This window comes from Cetorhinus maximus, chromosome 2, assembly GCF_964194155.1.
Source record: "Cetorhinus maximus chromosome 2, sCetMax3.hap1.1, whole genome shotgun sequence".
Classification (NCBI taxonomy): Eukaryota; Metazoa; Chordata; class Chondrichthyes; order Lamniformes; family Cetorhinidae; genus Cetorhinus; species Cetorhinus maximus.
In genome coordinates, this window is record NC_135880.1 from 39,772,638 (window position 1) to 39,794,759 (window position 22,122).

Sequence of the window (22,122 nt, forward strand, 5' to 3'; positions counted from 1 at the left end):
TTCCCCGAGCCCCAACTCTTCACAGCACAGAATTATCAGCAGCTCCCAGGGATTCTCCGAGCCCCAGTTCCTTCATCAACACAGAGCTAATGGCAACACTTAAGCTTCATGAAGCTGACTCTGCCTCTGTCTGATCCTTAGGGGCTGCTGTTCACTCTGCCCCTTGGACTGATTGGTGTGGTCTGTTAATATATCCCAACAAGGTGTCACCCCTGGTTGTAGACAGGATCAAAAGAATCAACCCTTGATACATTCTGAGCCTTAAATGTTACAATCTCCCTACAGGTGCAAAATTACTGTGGCCCCACCCCTAAAACATAGACAAAAAAAATGTCCAAAATCATAGGTTCCATCAGATGTGCTATCATGTGATTCTCATCATCTTTTGAATATTATCAGAATAACATTACATTAGAACAAAACTTGGATTTTAGTTGTGAAATGTGTTAAACAGTAAAGCAACAAGTAAATAAGAGCAGAGAAGCAGTATATAGCCACTTATGTATTAGAAAACAAATAGTTTGCGACTGCTCTGCTAAACCATGATAAAGTAATACCCTTGTATAGTGGGTCCTTTACCTTTTCTCACCTGCTATATGAACTATCTTGACCTGACTTATTTTTGTTCAAAAGCTTGAAGCAGATTTACCAATTTAAAAAAACACACTTTGGTTTTGTAAATACCTTCAAAAACAAAAAAGAAAGGACCAAGCAGATTTACACAACTGTCAGAAGGAGCTGCTAAAGACCTATGCACCTGAGTTTATTGGTTTATAAATGCAACCAACCACAAGAAATTTGCACATGTATTGTAATGAAGTGTATGAATATGATCCTATGGTCTGGCCACTGCAATAAATGTTTTAGTGGATCAGCTATGATTCTGTGTGCGAATAGTGACTGTCCATTGTTGTTGCATTTTTGACTATTATTAGAGATCCTATGGCATTGGTATTTTGAAACAGAAAATATATTAACTGAAGCTACTTTTATTTTAAAAATTCGTTCATGGGATGTGGGCATTACTAGCTAAGCCAGCATTTATTGCCCACCCCCAAATGCCCTTGACTAGAGGGCATTTAAGAGTCAACCACATTGCTGTGGGTCTGGAGTCACGTGTAGGCCAGACCAGGTAAGGACAGCAGATTTCCTTCCCTAATGGGCATTAGTGAACCAGATGGGTTTTTATGACAATCAGCAATGGTTTCACAGCAAAACAAAAACAGAATTACCTGGAAAAAACTCAGCAGGTCTGGCAGCATCGGCGGAGAAGAAAAGAGTTGACGTTTCGAGTCCTCATGACCCTTCGGCAGAACTGAGTAAAGTTAGGAGAGGGGTGAAATATAAGCTGGTTTAAGGTTGAGGGGGGTGGGGGGAGAGAAGTTGGTTGGGGGGGGCGGAGGTTGTAGGGACAAACAAGCTGTGATAGGAGCAGATAATCAAAAGATGTCACAGACAAAAGGAACAAAGGGGTGTTAAAAGTGGTGATATTATCTAAGAAAATGGTTTCACAGTTTCACTTTTAATTCCAGATTTTTATTGGTTTCAAATTCCACCATCTGCCTTGGTGGGATTCAAACCTGGGTCCCCAGAACATTACCCCTGTGTTTCTGGATTAGCAGTCTAGTGACATTGCCACTTCGCCACCACCTCCCCCTGACTTATGATGACTAATTAAGTTAAATTGCACAGTTAAATGTTTTATATTCTGAGTTGTGTGTGTACTTTCAGGATAGAATTTGCTGATGCCATCAATTATTCCTGTTACGAAATGGCCTTGATTATGCAACTCACCAAGGTTCCTTCGACAGCTTATTCCAAACCCGCAACCTCTACCACCCAGAAGGAGGACAAGGGAGGTATGACCTTGGGAGAAGGCCAACCCCTTGCCCGACACCAGCTCTCCCAGCAAAAGCTATGGGGTACCCACCAAGTATGCACTAGCCCCTGCCACAGGTAAAACAGTAGCAGGGATGTGATGAGGCACTTAAGTAGACATTAATTGGCCACCTAAGGGCCTCAATAGGCCCGAGGGTGGGCAGGTCATTCAATGCCTCCACAGCCTCTCATTAAATGGGGAGGTCAGGGGCTGGTGAGAAGGCAGCGGACAGGCCATGCGCAGCATTTTTTACAAGCCCACCCAAACCCCTCCGCCATCAAACACACCAGCACAAGGCTGCAAAATCCTGTCTCTGATGTTTCACAGCTCAGAGATAGGAAGAGCAAAGTCAAACAGTTATAAAAGATTGCATTGAGTATAAACAAAGGCATGGCTGGTTTCAAAACAAAGTGTACAGTAAAAACCTAACTGTAATACTTTGTTTAAATGCTTCATAAAAGAGTTTGAAAATTTATGCATTGATACAATTTACTTTTCAGGTTTCAAGCCCCAAATGCTTGGCTCAATCAATACGCTTTGCATCACTGTCTAGCGGGGAATGGGGAGGTCCTCTCACTAACATTTATAAAATCCACTGCAAAAGATTTATCACAAGTGGAAGTCCTAAAATATACATGATTAATGTTGTTTGCAGATTTTTAAAACTTAGATCACACGCTTTGGAGTTTGTTCTTCCACTCAGCTGCAAGGAACAGTGCCTAAAAGATGCCAGTACTTTGATTTAGAAGAGATCTTTATCTATGTCAGGAACAAAAATTGCATAGACACATTTGACAAATAGCATCCAATCAAGATATTACAGGAAAACATCAGCAAAGCTCAACCCATTCAATCAAATTGATCTTTAAAGTCATTTGGGAAAAAGAATGGGAGAAGATACAGTATGGATCAGAAATCTATCTTGTTTTGAATCAGGGACTGTATTGCTTCTCATGGAAATAGCAAATAGACACAAGTTTGTGATGGCATCTGCCCACCTCGGCAGGTGATGTACTGCCCCAGGGTGTATGTCACTCCTAGGTTGAACATTGTCTGCTGTGGCTGAATAGGTTAATTCTGAATGGCACTCTCTTCCACATCTGGCACAGATGAATAGCATTGGCCAGAGGTTCACTGACATTTTCTCCTTCCAGTGGGCTCTCTTTTCTGCCATCTGGTCATTTCTTTTGTCCTCTGCTTTTTCCACACCCTTCCTGACTGCTTGTCTCCAGGCACTCCGGTCAGCAGTGAGGGCTTCCATGCATCAACTCTGATCCCGGTCAACTTGAGGCCTCACTTACAGACGTCCCTGTATTGCAGACACAGGCAACCCATTGGTCTCGTGTTAGCAAGCTCGCCATATAATATGTCTTTGAGGATTTGACCATCATCCATTCTGCTCACATGGCCCAGCCAACAGAGTCACTGCTGACTCGAGGGCAAACATGTTGGGGATTCCTGCACACTGGTGTGCTTCTATGTTCGGTACTCTACTTGCCAGGAGATGTCCAATCTGAGGCAGTGGAGGTGGAAGTTGTTTAGCCTCTTTTCTTGGTTTGCATAAGTGGTTCTTGCTTTGATACTGTAAAGGAAGGTACTGAGAATACAAGCCAGATATACAAAGAGTTTTGTACTTTCCGTTAGTTTGCTGTTGGTCCACACCCGACCTCTCAACTTTGATACAACAGCTGTGGCCTTAGCAATCCTGGTGCTGGTTTCGACAGGAACAGGTTGCTGATAATTGTTGGTCCAAGGTATATGAAGTTGTCGATGGCCTCCAGAATGAGACTGTTGATGTTAATGGAAAGTGGATTCTCTACATCCTGGGCCATAACTTTGGTCTTCCTGATGCTGATGGTCAATCCAAACTCCTTGCAGGCCTAGTAGAACTAATCAACAAGCCGTAGCAAATGAATTTCAGTATGGGATGCCAGCACATCATTATCAGCAACTCACGGACTAGGATGTTGCATGCTTTGGCATACAGTCTTGCCAAGTTGAACAGCTTGCCGTCAGCTCTGGCATGCAGGTAAACACGCTCATTTGAGTTGCTGAAAGCGTAGAATAGCAGCATGGAGAAAACCATGCCAAAGGGAGTTAGTGCCAGGATGCAGCTCTGCTTTACCCCGCTGCTGATCTTGAAAAGCACCTGATGTTGCTCTGTTGCAACTGATAGTATCGTTACAAGCTTATAACATCTGCTTTAGTTTGCTGCAGGTTATGTCCTTCTCTTTTGAGGGGATGCGTATATCTTGCTTAATCTGCTGGTTGCTTCACCAAAACCCATTTTCACTGTGATTTGCATAGATTGCTCAAGCAGTCTCTTGATAGGGGTTAGCTACTGTTACGACCAGGCGAGAAGTGAACTGGCTCCCCACTATTTCACCCCCCTCGTTGGTCACAACAAACATTTTTAAACTTCTTTTCCCTGTGGATGCCTTTTTCAAATCCCAAATGTATTTTGTTTTTTACCATCTATGCAGTGAACAATAAGGAGCCAATCACAAGGTTCTCTTGAGTCAAGGAAAGAACAAGTTTATTAGCTACTAAACATGAGGGAAGATAATAAAAGATGCAATGTGACAGACACACAGATATCAGAAGAAAAATTAGAGCCCAAATAAAAGTTAAAAGAATATATGGTTAAGTCTGTTGCTTATGCTTGAGGCATAGATCGTTGAACGTTTTATGTTAGCTGGTCCCCTTTAAAATCCTGGAGTTGAATTCAAGTCCATGTAACTGAATGTGGAGATAATTTACATTTTTTGAATCCGTAATCCATCTACTAGAAATTGATGAGTTTCTCCTGGGGTTCTTTCTGATGGACATTTACACTCTTTTTGGATTTTTTAGATTGTGGAGAAAGAGGGCACCAGAGAGTGGGGAGAAAGAGAGCGCGCCAGAGAAGGTGGGGGCGGGGGGGCGGTGGAGAGAGAGAGAGAGAGAGAAACGGAGAGGGAGAGAGAGAGAGAAAAAGGAGGGGGGGGGAGAGAGAGAGAGAAAAAAGAGGGGGGGAGAGAGAGAGAAAAAAGAGGGGGGGAGAGAGAGAGAAAAAAGAGGGGCGGGGAGAGAGAAAAAAAAGAGGGGAGGAGAGAGAAAGAAAAAAGAGGGGGGGAAAGAGAGAAAAAAAAGAGGGGGGGAGAGAGAGAGACAAAAGGGGGAGAGAGAGAGAGACAAAAGGGGGAGAGAGAGAGAGACAAAAGGGGGAGGGAGAGAGACATAAGAGGGAGGGAGAGAGACAAAAGGGGGAGGGAGAGAGACAAAAGGGGGAGGGAGAGAGACAAAAGGGGGAGGGAGAGAGACAAAAGGGGGAGGGAGAGAGACAAAAGGGGGAGGGAGAGAGACAAAAGGGGGAGGGAGAGAGACAAAAGGGGGAGGGAGAGAGACAAAAGGGGAGGGAGAGAGACAAAAGGGGGAGGGAGAGAGACAAAAGGGGGAGGGAGAGAGACAAAAGGGGGAGGGAGAGAGACAAAAGGGGGAGGGAGAGAGACAAAAGGGGGAGGGAGGGGGGGAGAGAGAGATTCCTCACTGCTCCATTAGCAGCTTTGCCAGATTCCTCTGCTTCTGCTTTGCAAAAATCAGTTCTTAAAAGTCCTGCTTGTTGTACATTCTAAAGAATGTTGTTTATCATGCCTGTTGTAGTCAATGTTGGATGCAAGTAATCACATTTTGATGTTTCATCTCAGAAATGTTTGACATTTCATGGTAGTAGAAACCAACAGGAGATGCGCTTCTTTCATTCTCCACAGGTGGTTCGAGTGTCTGTTGGTCGTATATCCTGTCTGGCTAGCAGTTCCCTGTTGTCTTGATGGATGCTGGTGAGGTAAGCTCAAAGATGCAAGTGACATATCCATTCTTTTCAATAGTCCTTTTTGAAGTGGACCTTGCCACCTCCAAATTCCATGAGCAATATGTCAGGGCTTGACTGCAGTACAATCCATAGAGTAACTTTGCAGAAAAAGTCAACTTACAATTCCAGACATCAGGTGACTCATGGCAGCCAACTTTAGTCAGTGTCTTTACATGTCCTTAAAAAAAAGTCCTTTTTAAACAGTTTAAATATTTTTGGTTAGCTGGTGAAGTTATAGGTCGATATCACTCAATCACAATTTCCCGTCATCATTACACTATCACCTTCATCATGCTTAAGTATTTGCAATTTCTACTGCAAGAACAGAGAAATTAACTGTGATTGTCCAATCCCATACACTACTCATACACTGAACACTCAGTTCTACTTTACTTCAAGATGGGTGTAGACTACTCAACCAGTGTGTCAGACAGACTCCCTGCCTTTGGAACCTAGTTTGATTGACTGGTCTTGTCACTGCAATAAGTGTTATACGGGATCATGTATGATTAGGCAATGATTAGCAATAGCTGCCTTTTTATTGCAGTTTTTGACTGTGATTAAAGATCATTTTGGCATTTCTTTAGCTCGGTTTGGACCTCAAAGCAAAACAAGTTGTAACTGCATTCCCATATCATGGGAACTTGCTGAATCTCTGTTTTGCCTAATTTCACGTACATATCTTTATTGTATCATACGAATTACTGAACTATTGGTGTATTTATTATTTGGATGTCAAAATTAGAGCAAATTATTATATTATAAGTATAGTCAAGGGTAATGTGGAGCCTTTAAAAACAGATGCAGGTCATATTGCAAATGAAAATAAGGAAATGGCAGACCTGAATAATTACTGCGTGTCAGTCTTTGCAGTAGAGGAAGGGGATAAGATTCCTAACATCCCAAGGAAACTAATAATGAATCAAGGATTGCAATGCACCAAATTTAGCATAGGCAACAAAATGATATTCCAAAAATATAACAGCACTAAACACTGACAAAGAACTTGATTGTTTCTAACCCTGGTGTTTATTTAAAAAAGGAAATAGTGATGATATCGCACATGTTTCAGTCATAATCTTCCAAAGCTCTCTTGATTCAGGAATACCCTTTTACGTTTTCTTTTATTCTTTCACGGGATGTGGGCATTGCTGACTAAGCCAGCGTTTTAATTGCCCATCCCTAATTGCCCTCGAGAAGGTGGTGGTGAGCCGCCGCCTTGAACCGCTGCAGTCCATCTGCTGTAGGTACACCCACAGTGCTGTTAGGGAGGGAGTTCCAGGATTTTGACCCAGCAACAGTGAAGGAATGGCGATATAGTTTCAAGTCAGGATAGTGTGTGGCTTGGAGGGGGACTTGCAGATGGTGGTGTTCCCACACGCTTGCTTCCCTTGACATTTTATGTGGTAGAGGCCACAGGTTTGGAAGATGCTGTCGAAGGAGCCCTGGTGAATTGTTGCAGTGCATCTTGTAGATGGTACACACAGTTGTCACTGTGCATCTATAGTGGAGGGAGTGGATAGTGAAGGTGGTGGACGAAGTGCCAATCAAGTGGGTTGCTTTGTCCTGGATGGTGTTATGCTTCCAGGGTATTATTGGAGCTGCACTCATCCAGGCAAGTACAGAGTATTCCATTACACTCCTGACTTGTGCCTTGTAGATGGTGGGCAGGCTTTGGGGAGTCAGGTGGTGAGCTATTCGCCGCAGGATTCCCAGCCTCTGACCTGCTCTTGTAGCCACAGTATTTATATGGCAGGTCCAGTTCAGTTCCTGGTCAACAGTAACGCCCAGGGTGTTGATAGTAGGGGATTCAGTGATGGTAATGTCATTGAATGTCAAGGTGTGATGGTTGAATTCTCTCTTGTTGGAGCTGGTCCATGCCTGGCACTTGTGTGGCATGAATGTTACTTGGCACTTGTCAGCCCAAGCCTGAATGCTGTCCAGATCTTGCCACATATGGACACGAACTGTTCCAGTATCTGAGTCATTGCAAATGATGAGCATTGTGCAATTATCAACAAGCATTGCCACTCCTGGCCTTATGAAGGAGGGAAGGCCATTGACGATGCAGCTGAAGATGGTTGGGCCTAGGACACTACCCTAAGGAACTCCTGCAGTGATGTCTAGGATTGAGATGATTGACCTCCAACAACCACAACCCTCTTCCTTTGTGCTGGTATGACTCCAACCTGTGGGCTCCACCAACTCTAGTTTTGCTAGGGCCACACTTGGTCAAATGCTGCCTTGACATCAAGGGCAATCACTCTCACCTCACCTCTTCAGTTCAGTTCTTTTGTCCATGTTTGGATTGTAATGGGGCCCTGGCAGAATCTAAACTGAGCATCAGTGAGTAGGTTATTGCTGACTAAGTGTCACTTGATAGCACTAAAGAGAACCCTTTCCATCACTTGGCTGATAATCAAGAGTAGACTGATGGGGCGGTAATTGGCCGGGTTGGATTTTTCCTGCTTTTTGTGGACAGGAAATACCTGGGCAGTTTTCCACATTGTCGGGTAGATGCCAACATTGAGCTGTATTGGAACCACTTGGCTAAAGGTGCAGCTGGTTCTGGAGCACAAATCTTCAGTACTATTGCTGGAATTCTTTCAGGGTCCGTAGCCTTTGGAGCATCCAGTGCCTGCAGCTGTTTCCTGATATCACGTGGAGAATTGAATTGGCTGAAGACTGGCATCTATGATGCTGGGGACCTTCAGAGGAGGCCAGGATGCACCATCTTCTTGGCACTTTGGGCCGAAGGCTGTTGCAAATGTTTCAGCCTTCTCTCTTGCACTGATATGCCGGGCTCCCCCATCATTTGAGCATGGGTATATTTGTGGACCCTCCTGCTACAGTTAGTTGTTTAATTGTGCACCACCATTCACACCTGGATGTGGCAGGACTGCAGAGCTTTGATCTGATCCATTGGTTGTGGGATCGCTTAACTCTGTCTATCACATGGCTGTTTTCACTGTTTGGCATGCAAGTAGTCCTGTCTTGTAGCTTTACCTGGTTGACATCTCATTTTTAGGTATTCTTGGTGCTACTCCTGGCATGCCCTCCTGCAAGCTTCATTGAACCTGAACTTGAATGGATTTTAACTCCTTTATTTGAAAAAGGTAAGAAAAAGGGAGAAACCAGGAAATTACAGGTCTGTTAGTCTAACATGTTGTTATTGCAATCTACAATTAAGGATAGAGAGAGAAATTTAAACTAATTAAAGAGACTAAGTAATTGAACTAGGATAAGGTCCATCGATGTAGTTTACATGGACTTCCAGAAGCATTTAACAAGGTTCCACTTATGAGGCTATGGCCCATATCTTTCAGTCTCCAGATAGTCAGAGACCAGAGGTACCCCGCCAAAATGCGCCAAGGGACCCCTTTGAAGTCCTAACGCAACGATTCTGTGAGAGTTGCTCGGGAAATCTGAACTTCCAATGGGTAATTCCCTTGGTCCCTCTGAAAAAGTCTCCAACTCCGAATCAGAGTCGGAGACTTTGGACAGTTCCAACTAACTTATCAGAATAGTTACCCAGGAAATGTTAGATTAAAACCTAGTCTAACACCTGCATAACTACAGAATTGACACCCCCCCCCCCCCCCCCCCCCCCCCCCCCCGCCCCCGGCAACCAATTACTCACATTTATCCCCCACCCAACTCCCCCCCTTGACCCCAATCCCTCCAACCTTCCCATTAAACGCCACAACCTGACCAGACTAGGCCCCACCACCCGACTAGCCCTTTAATCCGCCAACTCCCCCCACCCCAACCTGAGTATCCCCTTCCACCCAATTGCCCCCCTGACCCAACCTGACTAGCCCCCCACCACCCGACTCCCCTGAACCCCAAACTCACCTGACCACCCTACCCACTGACTCACCCACCTTGCCCTCTTACCCAATTACCTTACCCCCCCATCTTACCTATCCTATCATTTTACCCACCTACCTTCTCTCCGTACTTTTCAAAGAAACTTTGGGACTTTTAAACTCTTTACTGATTGGAATACGGCAGCTAGTGCCATTAAAAAAGAGGCATGGATTCTGTGCAGATTCTCTCTGCTGCTCCCTTCAAGGTTTCCTGCACTGACTGAGATCTGCAGGATCCTCCATGGGAAGATCGCCCAGAAAAATCAGAGGAAGGTAAGTGTATTTTTTTTGGTCTGATCAGGGTCGGAAACAGGGATTCTGACCCAGAACAGAAGATTCGGGCCTATTAGCCAAAATTAAAGCACATGGAATGGAAGGCGAATTATTGACCTGGTTAGGAGATGGATTAGGAAGTATAAGATGGAGCAGGGATAATGGGTACATATTCTAATTGGAAGTGACTCATGAAGTCCCACAAGGATCTATGCTGGGACTCAGCTATTCATAATATTTATTCATCACTAAGATAAAACAATAGAGCACAATGAGTCCAAATTCACTGACAACAAAAACAATTGTTGACATATTAAGTATTGCCAACAAGAGCTTAAAATTACAAAGAGACATTGATGGATTAAGTGGTCGAGTAAAAATATCCTTGGCAGACGGATTTCAGCGCAGGTTGAGATCATCCATTTTGGACCAAGAACAGTTCGATCCAAGTATTTTTCTTGAAATAAATGAAAAGCTAGTAACAATAGTGGTTCGAAGCAAGTTACGGGACAAACTATACAGATCAATAAAATGTAGTAGTCATGTACAAAAAAAAATCAAAAAGGCTCTAACTAGCAGCATTAACATGCCTTTAGAACTAGCTGGCTAAGGTATAAAGGAAGGAGGTTTTGCTGCATCCACACAAAGCTCTGAATAGACTACATCAGGAGTACTGTACACCAACGATGCCTCTAATTATTTTGCTCAGTGCGGCCTATACAGTTTAGTATTCGGGCCCTTTAAATGGTTATGCACAGTCGAGCATGCGTGATAACTTAAAAGGGTCGGCTTGTGCTCGACCTGCATGAAAACTTCTGGGTTGCTGCACGGCTGTGCAGCTGAGAGAGAACATTGCCATGTACAGTTCTGGGAACCGTACCTTACAGAGAATATCTTGGTCTTGGAAGGAATGCAGCACAGATTCACCAGAATATTACAGGGTTCCAAGGCTTAGATTAAGATAAGAGATTACATAAACTAGGCTTGTATTCCCTGGAATACGGAAGGTTAAAGGTTGATTTGATTGAGGCTATTAGGATTTTTGAAAGGTAGAGAGAAATTTTTTCCACTGGTGGGGGAGTCTACAACAAGGTGGCATAGCCTTAAAATCAGAGTCAGGCAATGCTTCTTCATGGAAAAGGTGATCAAAATATGGAGAATACTCCCCAAAAAGATGATTTTGGCTCAATTAATAATTTTAGATCCAAAATGAATTGATTTTTGCTAGCCATTACAGAATATGGAACCAAGGTGGGTTAGGCAGAGTTAAGATACAGATTAGCCATAAACTCACTGAATGATGGAATAAGATCAAGTAGCCGAATGGCATATTCCCGCTCCTCTGTTCCTGTTTATTATAGTCAAGTAAATTCTGCCATGTTTGTTCCTGCTTCTGTTTAATTTTAATTTTTCATAAACCTGATGTGCAGTTTGTAGCCTGAGATTTGTTAGAGACAGAGAATTGGAATTAAAAATGGCAATTCACGTGCATCTTATAGGTAAACATTCTCTGTTCAGATTACAGGTAATTATACCAGTTAATTTCATGCTTAATGCCACATTTGCAGTCTGAGAGAGCATGGGTATGAGAAAAGTTTCTTGTTCCTAAACTGGCATTTGAAAGAAAGATCTATGACATTGAGCACCCTTTCATTAAATCATAGCAACTGTTTGAAAACAAAAAAAAACACAAGGTATTTGGATTCTTACTCAGCCCACCATCCCTTCAGCATTTACAACATTATCACAGCCTAAGTGAAAATGTGTCCACATCTAACCCCGGAAGCACCAAGAAGCTGGTGTCTGCAGTCGGAAAGCTCATTAACGTGGCAAGTAAATGATTCACCGGAAACCAAATGCAATGATGGCGATATGCCCAATCAACAGGCAAAGCATCATGTGCTGTGAAATAGCTCAACCTTTTACATTCTTTATTACATTTATTCAAATCATTAAACCAACGCCTTATCACTCCAGTTTGCTCCAATGGTTCAAGTATGCATTAAAATGTTATGGCATTATTCAAAGAGCTAATTCTCCCATGTCCTGACCAGCATTCCTCCTCCTATCTACACTGCCCGAAAACTGATTAGCTGGTCATTCAACTCACTGCTGGTCTCACAGTGTGAGAAGTGGCTGCTATCTTTGCATGAATAGCTGCTGCACTTCAAAATTAATTCATTGCAGATGAAGCATGCTGAGTTGATCAAGACACACTAACATACTACACAATTGCCATTATTCTTCCATTCTTTACAGGTGGAAATGTGGATGCTGGTTATCAGAAAAGAAGACATCTAGAATGAGAGAAGAAAAAAAAGACACGGTCCAGACATCACAGCCGGTCCAAACATTACAGCTTTAGGGGGATTTTGAAAGCAGGGTCTGCAGGTATAGCGTGATGCTGTTTTGGGAAAGAATCTCAAGAGGATGGGACACCGTGGGCAAAAACTCAGCTTCCACCAGAGCTAAGGGAATGCAAAATAAGCAGTGAACCCAAGTCAGAAGTGTGAGCAGGAACCTATAGCTGGAGATGATTTAAATAGGTCATGGAAGGATCTGAAAGTGAGAAGTGGATCTTAAAGCTGAATTGCTGGAACACAAGTAGTCAGTGGAGCTTCACAAGAACAGGCTGTTGAATATGGGAGCCAAATCCAAGAGTTAATCTAGGTTGCAGGGTTCGGGATTTACTGAGGCTTATGAAAGATGGTAGGCTGATTGACCAAGTGAGAAACACCTCATCACATGTTTTTTTAGAAATCAGAAATTAAATACTTTAAGGCCATTTTTTCCCCCCCAGAGAACTGTCAAACACAGATCCTCACAAGGCTTTTAACAGGCAAGTACCTGTACCAACAAACATCAGCCAAAACCTAAAATAAGCACATCGCAAAACTAGAACAGACTGCATCAGCTGTATTACAAACACTTAGATGTGGCAGGGACCATGTGAAACCCTGAAGTAGTATTCTCAGGAGGATTCTCACAAAGGAATATGACAATTATTGTAACCAGATGAAAAATTATAGAATGTCTTTAACAAATATACAAATAAATTCCTGTAGTTGTAAATTTCTTCGCAGTGTACAAGACGGCAAAGAGATCGAATTTGCTGACTTTTCACTTTGCAGACCTGGCACCAGCCCAGATCGACAGGATTAGAGCTACCCCTCAACCAAGGATCTTACATAGTTTATATGTGAATTATTTGAACCCAATTGGGTTGGTTAGCACCAGCACACAGAACAAAATTGATAGTCACATGAAGCAGACTGTAAGAAGGGCGTGTGTAGCAGAACTATCCTTCTGAATAAAGCACATCATCAGGGCAGCAGACAAGCAGTTGTGTTTTCTTTTAAACCAAAGCATATAATTTTTCATCTCACTACTATAATTGCCAAAGTTAGTACAACAAACAAATAAATGGCAGTGGAAAACCAGGCCCCTCAATCCAGCCACAATTTCTAAATTGCAGCACATGATCCAATCTCAGCAGTGGGTGGTAAACTCTGAACTGAAAACTGCAGGGCCTTATGCTTAGGAGACAGAATTGTATTGGACAGAAAGAGGCCACACTGCCCATCATGGGTGGATGGGCTCTTTTACAGGGCTAAGTATTTATCCAATTCCCTATGAAAGTTACGATTGAATCTGCTTCCACCATTTAAGGCAATTATTCCACATCACAAATACTTGTTGCATAAAATTATGTTCATTGTACCTTTGGTTCTTTTGCCAATCGTCTTAAATCTGTATCCTCTTGTAACTAATCCTTCTGCCACTGGTAACAGTTTATCCTTATTTATGCTTATAAAACCATTCAAGATTTTGAACACCTCTTATCAAATCACCTCTTAATCTTCTCTGTTCCAAGAACAACAAACTGAGTTTCTCCAGTGTCCCCAATAAGTGAAGTCCTCAACACTGGTACATTTTGGCAAATTTCTTCCGCACTCACTCAAAGGAATTCTTCCTACAGTGTGATAGCCAGAATTGAACGCGATACTCCAACAGGATCTAATTAGTTTTATAAAGATAGCTCCAACTTTTGGTCGATAAATTGTTGACCACATTTGCCTACATGACAATGACTGCACTTCAGAAATAGATCATTAAGCAATGAAGCTCAAGTCACCCTGAGGACCCGAAACACTATTTAAGTGCAAATCCTTTGTCTGACAATGCTACTCTGAACAACAGTGTCAGATGCACAGGAAGAAAGGCCTACAATTGCCTCACTTTGTGTCTTTACCCGTGAAAATACCTGGCTCTCAACCAATATAGGCTTACGACTCATCACCTCTGAGGTCTACAATTTGTTGTTCAAATGTTTAATGATACTGAATGCACTTTACAAATTGGTTGCTATGATTCATACATTAGAGGCAAGACTTTAAGTTAATTCATTGGCAGTAAAGTGTTTTGGAATGTCCTGGGGTCATGAAGGATACTATATAAGTCTTTCTTTCACTAATAGCAATTAGCTCTCATATTGAAGGTAAACTTTTAAAAGAACCTTCCCCTCCTCCCTCTCCCCACCATTACTGTAGCCACCAAGGGGTCTCATTCTCACCACATCACCATCCTCCCCTTTTTCCCTTCAGTACACTGCACAAGCCTGAAAATACATGCATATAATAAAGTGGAATCAGATACAGCGCGTACGCTATTGATAAATGGTACCTTTTGCGGACATGTTCCACTGAAGACTGTTCTGCCCCCAGTTAGACTAAGATGAAATGTGCCATTGTTTACATGGGACAAAATATCTTCAGCACAAGGGTAAGCATAAAGAGAACACAAATGTTAACATAGTGGTGTAATTCTATGCTCAAAAGGCAGTATGACCTTATCAGAAATTTTATTTTATTCCTTCATGGGATGTGAGCAACGCTCTCAAGGCCAGCATTGACTGTCTATCCCTACTTGTCCTTGAGAAGGTGATAATGAGCCAGTTATTTGAACCACTGCAGTCGATCTGGTGAAGTACACTCTCAGTGCTGTTAGGTTGGGTGTTCCATGTTTTTGGCCCAGCGACAGTAAACAAATGGCTTGGAGGGGAGCTTGCAGGTGGTGATGTCCCCATGCATTTTGGAGGGGCACTTGCATGTGATGGAGTCCCTATGGACCTGCTGCCCTTGTTCTTCTCGGTGGTAAAGGTCATGAATTTGAAAGAACTGTCAAATGAGGCTTGGCGAGTTGCTCTATATTTTTTTAAATTCATTCATGGGATGTGGGTGCTGCTGGCCAGGCCAGCATTTATTACATATCCCTAGTTGCCCCCCAAGTTCAGAGGGCATTCCTGTGGGTCTGGAGTCACATGTAGGCCAGACCAGGTAAGGATGGCAGATTTCCTTTCCTAAAGGACATTAGTGAACAAGGTGGGTTTTTACAACAACCGACAATGGTTTCATGGTCATCGTTAGACTTTTAATTCCAGATTTTTAAAAATTGAATTCAAATTTCTCCATCTGCCATGGCGGGATGCGAACCCAGGTCCCCAGAGCATTAAGATAAAAGCAAAATACTGCGGATGCTGGAAATCTGAAACAAAAACAAAAATAGCTGGAAAAACTCAGCAGGTCTGACAGCATCTGCAGAGAGGAATACAGCGAACGTTTCCAGTCCATTTGACTCTTCATCAGAACTAAGGAAAAATAGAAATGAGGTGAAATATAAGCTGGTTGAGGCGGGGTGGGACAGGTAGAGCTGGATAGAGGGCCAGTGATAGGTGGAGGCAAAGAAGAGATTGCCAAAGATGTCATAGACAAAGGTACAAAGAGGTGTTGACGGCGGTGATATTAGTTAAGGAATGTGCTAATGGTGACATAAAGAGTAGAAAGCAGGACGAGCTAGTGACAGATGTCCCTAGTGGGGGTGGGGTGGGGGGAAGGGATCGAAATGGGCTAAAAGGTGGAGATAAAACAATGAATGGAAATACATTTTAAAATAATAGAAATAGGTGGGAAAAGAAAAATATATATAAAGTTATATATATATATATATATGATATAAAAATATATATTTATATTAAAAAATTATAAATTATTGGAAAAAGGGGGATCGGAAAGGGGTTGGGGATGGAGGAGAGAGTTCACGATCTGAAGTTGTTGAACTCAATATTCAGTCCGGAAGGCTGCAAAGTGCCCCTAATCGGAAGATGAGGTGCTGTTCCTCCAGTTTGTGTTGAGCTTCACTGGAACAATGCAGCAGGCCAAGGGCGGACATGTGGGCATGAGAGCAGGGTGGTGTGTTGAAATGGCAAGCGACAGGGAGGTCTGGGTCATGCTTGCGGACAGACCGAAGGTGTTCCGCAAAGCGGTCAACCAGTCTGCGTTTGGTCTCTCCAATGCACTTTGCAGCCTTCCGGACTTAATATTGAGTTCAACAACTTCAGATCATGCACTCTCTCCTCCATCCCCACCCCCTTTCCGATCCCCCTTTTTCCAATAATTTATATATTTTTTATATATTTTTTTTTATATATATTTTTCTTTTCCCACCTATTTCTATTATTTTTAAATGTATTTCCATTCATTGTTTTAGCTCCACCTTCGATCCCTTCCTCCTAACCCACCCCCACTAGGGCTATCTGTCATTTGCTCGTCCTGCTTTCTACCCTTAATGTCACTATTAGCACATTCCATAGCTAATATCACCACCGTCAACACCTCTTTGTCCTTTTGTCTATGACATCTTTGGCAATCTCTTCTTTGCCTCCACCTATCACAGGCCCTCTATCCAGCTCTACCAGTCCCACCCCCCTCAATCAGTTTATATTTCATCTCATTTCTATTTTTCCTTAGTTCTGATGAAGAGTCATGCGGACTCGAAACGTTTACTGTGTTCCTCTCCACAGATGCTGTCAGGCCTGCTGAGTTTTTCCAACTATCTTTGTTTTTGTTCCCCAGAGCATTACCCTGGGTCTCTGGATTACTAGTCCAGCGACAACACCACTATGCCATCACTTTCTCCGTATGATACACACTGCTGCCACTGTGCTTTGGTGGTGGAGGGAGTGAATGTTTAAGGTGGTGGATGGGATGCCGATCAAATGGGCTGCATTGTCCCGGATGGTGTTGCATTTCACGTATTGTTGGAGCCGCACTCATCCAGGCAAGTGGGGAGTATTCCATCACACTCCTGACCTGTGCCTTGTAGATGGTGGACAGGCTTTGGGGAGTCAGGTGGTGAGTTACTTGCAGCAGAATTCCCAGTCTCTGATCTGCTCTTGTGTAGCCACAATATTTATATGGCTGGTCCAGTTCAGTTTCTGGTCAATGGTAAATCCCAGGATGTTGATAGTGGGAGATTCACCAATGATGACACCATTGAGTAGCAAGGGGGGGTGGTCATTGCCTTGCACTTATGTCGCATGGATGTTACTTGCCATTTATCAGCCCAAGCCTGAGTGTCAATCAGATCTTGCTGCATGTGGACACTGCCTGCTTTTAGATTTACATATTCTTCTTCACTTCTTCCATTAAAATCAGTGCAACAGGAAGATTTACTTGGGTGTCAAAAGTCACCAATACAATGTCTGAAGCATGACGTTAACGTCCGTTTATACATCATTCTATAATCCTTAATAACTACCCCTTCCCCAACTCAAGACCAGAACACTTGAATGAGGTAAGAATAAAAAAAAAGCTTTCTTACTAAGCTGGTTAAACTGAATAAACCAGCACTAGCCAACTGTTTCAAAGGTTAACCTTTGTTTTTTGTGAACATACCCTCAAGAAGAAGCTGTCTGAAGCCTCAAGAAAACTGTACTTTGAAACAGATTACTCATTGTACTGGAAAACAGCTCAGCATGATCATTAGCCTGCCAGCAACAGTCACCTAATTCAAAGTGGCACTGGACCTTAAATGGGTACTGTTTTTGTGAAACATGTGCAGCAAGGCTTTTTTTTTTGTTTGCAAACACAACATAAATTTTACTGAAACAGATCACTTGATATTGCAAGGAAATTTCTTTCTCCCAGAAAAAAGTGTGTCCTTCATAAAACGCAGGGTGATAACACCTCATTCCTTAGAGAAAAAAAAAGCAAGCAGCATCGAAACTTGAAAATGGCAGGTTTTAACCTCTAAGTCAAGCATTGCAAATACAGAGTTGAGCAGGAAATTGGCAAAGAGTTTCAATACAAGCAACAGTTCTACTTGATGCAAGTGCAAGTATAACAAAGGGTTATACTTCAGAGCTTGAAGAAAAGAAAAGCTGAAGATGAATTGCATTAAAACACACTTTGAATTACAATGACCTGAATGGCAAAGGTAAATGTACTATACGAGCAAAACCGATCAAGACATTGTCAAGATTGACTTCTGTCTGGAAATAATTTTCAACTATATCACTGAAGGACCGCTCCAAGGGGAGGGTGGTTGGGAAGGGAAAGATGGGACAAGGAGGAAAGAAACACAATTCAGGCAAGGTTGCCACTTCTTGTCACTACTAATAGCTAGTACTAAAAGCAGCATTTATGTGGGAAAGGGCAGGATTGGGTTTCACTGGTCAAACAGTCTGTCAGACCTCTCCATTAAAGAATGGCCACTTCCTGAGGCATTGAAAGGTTGAGAGTACTCATGGAGCCATGCCCAAGAACACATCACTACCTTCGGGTGATGGGAGGAACAAATTCTAGTGGATATAAGAAATGGATTCTTAAATGAGGTATTGGAGAGGTGCTGGCACCTAAAATTATTTTGCAAAATAAGCTGCTACCTTCAGGAGAGGAAGGCTAAGGCAAAGTTAAAAGGTTATTATAAGCCACTGGTTCTCAAACGTTTGTGGTTGACGGGCCCATTTTAATACTATATAACACAAAAATGCTGCATGTATTTTTAATATTGCTTTTAAGAAAGCAGGTATGTACTTACAGGTATCAGCGAAATGGGTGTGCCCACTTCTTGCTGCAGAGTCTGGCTTGGCAGGAGCATGGAGAGAACAGGAGCCCAAAAAGGGCAGGATCCCAGAGAGAGTAGGAGGGAAGCAGAGGGAGAGCAGGAGCCCAGAGAGAGCATGAGCACAGCAAAAGCACTAGGGAAGCAGAGGGAGAACAGAAGCATAGGGGGAGCAGAACACAAAAGAAAGCATGAACACTGAGAGGGCAAGAGCACAGGGGAGCAGAGCACAGAGAGAGTAGTAGAGTAGAGGAGTAGGGTAGATCAGGAGCACAGTGGGGACACCTCCGTACACCACTCACTTGCTTAGCTTTTAACCACAGCACCACGGGCGAGTGCCCAGGTTGTCCACGCGTAAAGCCGGTCCTGCACCAGACCCCTTGGAAAGGCCCCAGTTTGAGAACCGCAGTTATAAGCCATGGCAAAACAACGTTTGGTCAGATGTGTTGCGGCATAGAGGTCTACCATTTAAGTTTATCAATATGCCGTAACGACAAACTATTTAGGTACCTTGAATCTTGTTTGTTCAATGTCATAGATCTTTCTGTCAGACACCAATTTAGGAGCAAAGAACTTTGCTAGTTTGAGAAGATAGACTCCATTTCTCAGTCCTTCTTCAAGCTCCGTGGTAGGGGGTAATTCTTCATGTAGACAGGCTTCCATCCATCTAAAATAATGAAAATTACAATTAACTATAAAAACTTGCAGATATTTAAAAATTCTATCAAACATTCCATTCAGGTTTCTTCAATATTCATACCACATTAACCTTCCAAAACTTCACTATACATAATACTTATTTTCTCTTCATTTCCCATAGATCATAGATGTCTATAGATTTCGTCAAAGTCCTTACTAAGCAATGGCAGCAGGGTAACACCTCAAAAGTGTAAGTTTGGACATTGTAACTTTTCACACTGCTCAGTTCCTAGTCTGAGCTTCACTAAACAGGGACTCGCTATGAAAAGGGATTGGATAGGATCAGGAAAATCAGGCACCTGGATTGGCACCTGCTAGTTTTCATCTCTGTGCATTGTACTTCAATGAGCTTAGTTTTTGACCGTATCACCCCTCTATTTTAAAATTATGGGCAGGATTTTCCGCTCAGCATGCGGGCGCGCACCTAACATGCCCAACCGTGAAATAGTGCGCAACGACGTTGGGCAAGCGTCCGATGTCATCGCACACTCGCACAGTATTTTGGTCGGCGGGTGCACATGAGAGTCAGCAGCACGCCCCGCCGACAATTAAGAGGCCTATTAAGGCTATTAATCAATCCGAGTGCTATTTTTCACTGCCCGTCCAAACTTACGGTGGGCGGGTGGGCGAATCGGTCAGGCGGCCTTTGAATATTTTGTTAGGAAACCTCATCCACGGGCAGGGTGAGGTTTCCGACATCAATTTTAAAAAAAAATATGTTTTCACATAATGTTTATTATGTTCCTGTTCATGTGAGTGAGTCCTATGCGGGTACATTTTTTTCCCGATTTTCGAAGTCTTTAATTTTGATTTTAAAATTCTTCAGCTCCCTGCCTTCAGGGAGCTTACAGTGACCACTCCCCACACATGTGTAGACTTGCACTCCCCCTCCTCCCGTCCCCACCCCAGTAGCGCTGAGCTTCTCGCGTGCCTTTCACACTGGCTGGCCGTTAATTGGCCAGCCAGCGTGAAATTGCGGTCGTGGGCCGATCACGGGCGGAGGGCCGTTTCCCAGCTGCTCCTGGGCCCGCCTGCCCGATGACCCAAAAATCTTGCCCTATGATTCTCTATTTTTTCTTTTACCTTTATGTTACTTGATCGTTCCTTGCCCAGATCAGAGATGAAATAATTACAACTTTCCTCCACTGCTTATAATATTCTGACTCTGAAAAAAGTACGGTAACTCTCACCAAGTCCCGTTCATCGATCACCCCTACGCTCGCTGAACTGCATTAGCTTCTGGTCCACCAATGCACTGATATTAAAATTCACATCCTTTTGTTCAAATACTTTCCAAGCCTCACCTATCCTCATTTCTGTAACCATTTCCAGCTCTACAGCCCTTTAACAGTACCACAATCATCCAACTCATCCACAGTGGTGTTATGGCGGGAGTTCCAAGATTTTGACCCAGTTGCTGTGAAGGAATAGCAATATATTTCCAAGTCAGGATGGTGTTAGGCTTGGAGGGGAACTTGCAGGTGGTGGTGTTCCCATGCATCTGCTGCCCTGGTCCTTCTAGGTGGTAGAGGTCATGTGTTTGGAAGGTGCTGTCAAAGGTGCCTTGGTGAGTTGTTGCAGTGCATCTTGTAGAGGGTACACACTGCTGCTGCCGTGCGTCGGTGGAGGAGGGAGTGAATGTTTAAGGTGGTGGATAAAGTGCCTTAAAATACTGCCATATGAATGCAAGGATTTCTTGTTGAACGCACTGTTTAAATGCATTCTAGAAATGTCTCCCTGTTTTATAATAGGGTTGTTCTGACAATCTAGCTCTGGATAGATCAACATTTCCTATTATTTTAACAGATATACTCTTCAATTTCAATTAGATGATTCTGCTTTCCATTTTTCTAGAAAATACTAGATTGCATCACAATGCATCACAGGGCCTGAATTATTACACATCGAGGTGAAGTTAAAGGGAAGTTTTCTAAATTCGATGTTTTCAAATATCTTTGTAAATTGAGTTACTTCTAAATCAGTATTCTGCTAGGAAATGCGCTTCTGGCCACATTTATTTTCTCCACAAGATTAAATGCAATAATTAGTATAATACCCGAGCCATAAGTTGTAATTTGCCAGTGTTAGATCTTCAGGGAATCAACTGAATTTGTGCATTACACACTTAAAATACAAACAAAATGATATGTTATCGCAAAACAAGGGTAAATGAAATTATCAGCTGGTGAACGCTTTCAATGACCAACAAGAATCAATCATGTACAAATGAACATCTGCTGCAGTAATACCCGTGGGACACAAGTCAGAGCTCAGCAATTTCTTAGTTTAAAATTGCCATATTGTGAATTCAAGTTTAGCCTCTTAAGTTTCAGTTCAAGGAATGGGATGGAGAAGAGTTGAGTTTGAACTCAAGAGTTGAGTTCAAATCACAGTACCGAAATTCCAAAAATATTCCCTTCTCGCACCCCAATATATGACATTAGAGGGCTATCTCCATGATAAAGTACTTTATAGAATCAGGACTCAGAACTAAAAGTACAGAAAGGAGATGGGGCACACACATGAACAATCACATCAGCGTGCAGAAGAACATAGTGATCATCCCACTCCTGAACAACTAGAAAAGCTGGTAAGAAAACATCAGAGAGAAATTAGAAATGGATAATCAGGGAAATCAAGTTACCAAGTAG

At 42.8% G+C, this 22,122-nt stretch overlaps 1 protein-coding gene across 1 annotated transcript in view; it reads right to left on the bottom strand.

Annotated features, from left to right (window-relative positions):
• iqgap2 (IQ motif containing GTPase activating protein 2) overlaps nucleotides 1-22,122 on the bottom strand; it is a 369,497-nt gene that overhangs the window by 190,592 nt on the left and 156,783 nt on the right. The window contains exon 3 of the mRNA XM_078563474.1: nucleotides 19,283-19,439. Coding sequence (XP_078419600.1) covers nucleotides 19,283-19,439 — 157 coding nt within the window. The remainder of the gene's footprint in view (nucleotides 1-19,282; nucleotides 19,440-22,122) is intronic.